This window comes from Strix uralensis, chromosome Z (genome assembly GCF_047716275.1).
Source record: "Strix uralensis isolate ZFMK-TIS-50842 chromosome Z, bStrUra1, whole genome shotgun sequence".
NCBI lineage: Eukaryota > Metazoa > Chordata > Aves > Strigiformes > Strigidae > Strix > Strix uralensis.
In genome coordinates, this window is record NC_134012.1 from 65,530,385 (window position 1) to 65,536,338 (window position 5,954).

The window sequence follows — 5,954 nt, forward strand, 5'->3', positions numbered from 1 at the left end:
TTCCCCACCACCACCCGCGGCTGGCCGGCGAGCCGTCCCCCCCGTCCCCCCGCCCGCCGCGGCTCCCATCCATAATTAATCGCCTCCCCGCAGCCGCTGCGATAAGAGAGGGCGGGCGGGGACGAGGAGGCGGCGGCGGCCGGGAGGCGGGGGGGGCGGGGGGGGAGCGTGTGCGCTCGCCGCGCCCGGCTCACTGCGGCCGGCGGCTGCCTGCCGTGCGGAGCGGAGCGGAGCCTAGCCGCCCCGTCGGGGAACGCCGCGCTCGCATGGCCGCGCCGCGCCGCGCCGCCGCCGCTGCGGGGCCGGGGGGTGCCGCGGGAGGAGGATGAGGCGGGCGGCGTGGCGGCGGCGGCGGCGGCGGCGCGGAGGATGAAGTGGAGCGTGCGGGGAGCCTGCGCCGCGCTCTCCAGCTGCCTCCTGCTCGCCTGCGCCCTCAGTGCCGCCGCCGTGGGCCTCAAGTGCTTCTCGCTGGGCTCCGAGCTCAAGGGCGAGCCCTTCCGCCTGGGTACCGCCGCCGGCGCTTTCTACTCGGGGCTGCTGCTGGCCGCCGGCCTCTCGCTGCTCGCCGCCGCGCTGCTTTGCTGTCGCCCGCCCGACGAGGCGCCTGCGGCGCCGGCTCCGGACCCGAACCCGGACCCGGCCTCGGCCCTGGCCCCGGCCGGGGATCCGGTCCCGGCGGGCGGCGGCCCCGGCGGGGGGGAGGCGACGGCCGCGCCGTCGGGGCCGGTGGAGAAGGCGCCGCCCGGGGGACGGCAGAACTTCCTGCTGCTGGGGGTGCTGGTGTTCATGCTGGGCGTGCTGAGCGCCTTCGCCGGCGCCGTCATCGACGGCGACACCGTGTCGCTGGTGGAGAGGAAGTACTCGCACTACTGCCTGCTGCAGCCCGGCGGCGCGGCCCGCCCGCGGAGCGGCCCTGCGGCCTCCGACGGCTCCGCCGCGGCGCTCCGCTGTCAGAAGCTGCGGGACTACCAACAAGGCTTGGTGCTCTCCACCGTCTTCAACGCGCTGGAGTGCCTCCTGGGCCTGCTCAACTTGCTCCTCGTCAAGAACTACAAGGCCTCGCAGCAGCGCGGGCGGCGGCGGCGGCGGCGGCGAGCGACCCCGGCGGCGGCGGCGGCGGCGGGCGGGCGGCGGCGACGGCGGCGAGGCGGCGGCGGCGGCGGCGGGCGGCGGGCGCCGCGCCATAGCCAGGGCTCCCTTTTCTCCGGCGGCGAGCCCGAGCTCGGCCCTGCGGATTGCCCCTTCCAGGCTGTCTCGTACATCAACGTGGGCGTCTTCCACGTCTTCGACGAGGCCGGCGTGGAGGTGCATTGCGGCGGGCATCCCTCCGTCGAGCTGCCCGGCTACTCGCCCATGGACCCCGAGCTCAACGCCTCCTACCCCTACTGCTACCCGCTGCCCAGCGAGCAGCCCCCCGCCTACGAGGAGATCTACCCCGGGGAGCCCTGCGCTCACGGCACCTAGCGCCGACCTCCGGCGGGACGCCCGGCTCCCCGCCCGGCCCCAACTCGCCGTGACAGCCGGGAGCGGGACCGGCGCTGTAGCGGTACCGGGAGCGGGCCCACCAGCGCCTCGCAGCCGCGGGGCTCGGGGACAACCCTTGCACCACCGACGGCATGGCCCCGCCGCCGCGGGCGCAGCAGGCCGCGGGCAGGGTGCCGCCGTGCCTCTGGCTCTGCGGAAGCTTCTTCTCCCTCCCTTACTGTTTTCCCCTTTCTTTCCCCCCACCCCTTCCTCACACCGACCCTCACACTGTCCCTCCGTCCGCCGGCGGCTGAATTTTCCAAAGGCTGCGCAAGAAACGCCTAAGGGTTGGTTCCTCCGCCGCCTCTCCTTCGTAGCCAAGTTTAGTTCCCTTCAAGTGATTCATCAGTCTCCAGCTTTAGCAGTCCAGAGTTACCCATTTATGATAACCAGCCAGTGTAAGGAAAAGGTGTCATGAAGCTTCTTTACCTCTCAAAAGAGCTAAATTTCTAAACAACGCAGAGACATTTGTGTCACGTTTACTAGAGGTGTATTGGGGATCTTTAACGTTTACACTACTCCTTGGGAGAATTGAGTTCTGTTTTAAGATTTAGTGAGTTAAAACATTCGTTGGTCTTGTAAGATGCACATTGAGAAAAACCTGCACTTTGAAAAAGAAACAGGAAAAAAAAATCAACGTTTTTGTACACTAACGTGCCTGCTTTTGTTGATAACTTCTTACTGTAAAAGCTTTCAGAAGTCTATAGTGAAAATGTTTGGTAAATTCACTGCAGTTTAAAATTGGTGATTAGTTCCTTTACTAAAACAACTGAGATGTTGCTAGGATATGACAGTTAAAAGGAAGTCCCAATGTCATACACATTCCTTTTTGTAAACAGGTTCTGTGTTTTTAATGCAAGGCAGGATTTCTTTTTGGTTTACACAGGTGAAGGGTTTAATTCTATTTTGTACAACTACATGGTTTACCTTGTAAAGCGTTCCATTTTACCTGTTACAATTCACCAATCTGGTAAGCTTGAAAATTAAAGTTTTATTTGAAATATATATATATTGTAAAACAACCTTAACTGGTGCAGTGGTCACAGTTTTAAAGGGAAAAAAAAAAAAAAAGGAAAGAGATAAACCATCTTGGAAGACATCTTCCAAATGTGTTTTCAAAATAGTATTTATACTCCTATTACAAAGCAAGAATTTTCTGGTTTAAAAAAAAAAAAAAGGTCACTTTAATTCCTGAAGGGGAGAAATAATGGGATTGTATGCTGTTAACACTTTCTGAACTTAGAGGCTTTCTGCAAAGAGAAAAACTGCTAAATCCTCCTTTTGGGTTCTGCTGTAGAATGCCAGTACCAGGTAGTGTAAGAAAGTGCTAATTAAAGAGAAGCAGGTATGGCATATTTTATTACTCATTTAAGAATAGGTAAAGGCTTAATTTTATGTTGCACAAAGAACAAAAAAGCAACTCCTCAGATTGCATTTGGTTTGGTAACCCCTCCCTCAGTTATGACATACTGAAATTAAATATTACAAAACAACCTTTCTGTTAATTCTGTCTTTGGAGCCTGCTGCATAATGCCAGTGTATCAGCTACCCAGAAAGAGAGTTAAGGAGAATGCAAAGTGACAGTGTATTTCTGTGGTTGATGGAAAATTATTTTTAAATTTTTAGCTGCAGAGAGACTGACGTAAGTTACAGCCTTAAAATTGAAGGGAAGATTTTAGCCTAAAAATATTCAAATCTCTCTGCACTGTTTTGTTTTCTAAAGTGTTTTGACTTGCACACTTTGTATAATCTAAAATGCCTGAGAAGTCTTAAAATTACAGACTGATGTCTGTGAAGCTCACAATTAAAGCTCTAGAGAAGACAGTTAAAAGCAGCAGTTGCCAGTTTGCCAAGTAGTTCTGAGTAGCAGAAATTTAAAATACAGCTCTTTTTGGCCAGCAGATTTCCTTGTGCGGAACGCCAGCCCTAGCTAAGTCCCATTTTAGTACTGAAGACTGGTTTTATGCTGGCTCTCTGCAGATGCACCTCCTTAACCCCTTATGGGGAAGTGACTGGGAAGTCCAGTAATTTTTACCTATGGTACTAATTTAGGCACAAAACCAATCCCATGACACACTATATTGTTACACAGCCAAGATTTTGCAAAATGAGTAACTAAAGCAAGGAGGCCAAATCCTTATGTAGGTCTCCAATTAGATGAGTTTATTGAGACAGCATAGTACCCTGTACTGAATTAAATGGGAACTGCTAGGCTGCAGGGTGATTTTGAAAAACAGTCCAGCTAGGTGCCTAAATACAGATGAAGAAATGTAATAATAGTTGTTGACTTTAAAAAAATTGGCTATATACATTGTAGTTTGTGGAAATTTTATCTTAGTTTTACTTCAGGAATTGATTTTTGACATAAAAAGATGGTATTTTACTTAACTATTTTAGGAATTTTGAACTAGACAATTCTGAAACTCCAGATGTTCCAAAGATCAGTGCTCAGGGAATTAAAAGGAAAGTCAAGAAAGCTACCTATTATATTCAATTGTTTAATTGTAGACAACTTTAAACTATGAATTTTTAAGATTTTTAAATTCAGAACTTTTCTTTTCTGTGTGTGCGTGTGTACACGCATGTGTGAGTGTGTTTGTGTTTTATTTGTCTGTTCAGAATGCCATTGAGTTAGGATATTTATTTGTGGCTCAGTTTTAGTTCCCGAATTTCTACTTTTCTTCATTTGGGCTTTTATCCCCTGTAATAGTTTAATTTAGTGGTGGACAGATTGCCAGAATAATGTCCAAGTCGGACTCCCACCAAAGCCAGTAGGTGTCATTTTATTGACTTCAGTGGGTCTGGGCACAAACGATACGTAACACCTACTATAAATAATCTTTAAAGTAATATTGATCTTCTGGCATGACAGGATGCAGCAGTGGCATATTATTTCTCAGTTATTTATTTGTATGGACAGCAGTATTAAGGGAGGTCACCTATGGTATTATACGTATTTTTTTAAAAACAGGAAAAAAAAAAATTGGCAGACAAATTGACCAAACAAGCCATGTTTTCTTAAAGATGGTATACAAGTGTTTCAGGTATCTGGTAACTAACTTTTCTGATAAAACACCACACATATTTATTTCTCAGTGAGAAGAAACTTATAAATACAGGATACAAGATGAAGCTTCACAAGCATGATTGCAGTATTGTGAAGCTATTTTTAGCAAACCTGAATCATCACTCTATCTTCTGAGCAATAATGTTAGAGTGTATAAACTGTACTGTGACGAAATTGAAAATAGGCTGGTATGGGAAGCATTGGAGCGTAGGTTAATTACCTTAGAGGACTCATACTGTCCCTTTATTTTCCATTCTGTCACATGATTGTCAAGGCAAATGCAAGCCTGATCGATTCGTGTCACTGGAGGATGTAAACTGCAAAGCTTTTGCCTTAAGTAGCAAAACCAGGGAGAACGGAATAGAAACATTGTGTATGTGCTATCAAATCTCCATTTTGCTTAGCTGAAGTAACAAGAAGACTGGTTTTTGCCCCACGGCTTGTTGTTTTAATTTGCTCACAGCTTTACTTGCATCTGTTCAAAAGGAGGGAAGAATAGATACTGCTGTTTTGGTCACAGTGGAGTACTGATTTGGCAGCAGACTGCTCCCAGCTTTCCTGTCCCTTTTGCAGGTAATAGTGTCTAGTCAAGGGATGAAATGGTGGAAAATCAAGTCTGCTGTCTTTGATGCAAAAGGATTTGCCTTCATATGGAAGAGATGTATTCCCATCAGCCTATTAGCAATTCACATGAATTATTTTCACACTCCAACATCCTTGCTTAAATCTGTTACTTATACTTTGCATTGTAATTGACAGACACAATATACATGAATCTAAAACAGGAAAAAATGATGTTAGAGAGAAATTGTATTCAAGTAGTACAGATTTTACTCAAAAGTTTGATTTCACTGTAGGACTTCTTTGGTTCACCAAAAAGCGCTATGGTGGCTGGTATAACTTAGATATATTTCAGACATACTGTTTAATCATCAGAAAAGGTTTCTGAATGTTCACATGAGAATGGCAATCTGTTTCTGCTTTTGGACATAGTACATATGAAAACCTTTTCTTCATTTTGCCATTTAATCTGAGATTGATCCTCAAGAAATTGTCAGTAATTGATCTTGTAATTTTAGGATCAATAAAATACGTTCTAAAGCACAGCATATCCTGTAAGAAAAGCCTAATGCTCTTGATTTCATATTCTTCATTGTCTTAGACAAATGTCTAATAATACAACTGGAACTAGGGAATTAATTACCACTTTCATTACAAAAAGGTGTTTTTCAGGGAATTACAACTTGTACAAGTGGAACTCTAACATAAAATTCCAGATTTTACCATGAAGTAGAGTCTGTTTCCGTAAGTTAGATATTTCTCAGTTACGGGATGTTCCAGTATTTTAGTGAAATTCCATTGC

At 47.8% G+C, this 5,954-nt stretch overlaps 1 protein-coding gene across 1 annotated transcript; it reads left to right on the forward strand.

The window, feature by feature from the left end:
• Positions 1-309: 309 nt before the first annotated feature.
• On the forward strand, positions 310-5,700 carry TMEM271 (transmembrane protein 271). Its single transcript, XM_074856335.1, has one exon. It carries the CDS (start codon positions 370-372, stop codon positions 1,462-1,464), a length of 1,095 nt encoding a protein of 364 aa, XP_074712436.1. The 5' UTR covers positions 310-369; the 3' UTR covers positions 1,465-5,700.
• Positions 5,701-5,954: the final 254 nt, after the last annotated feature.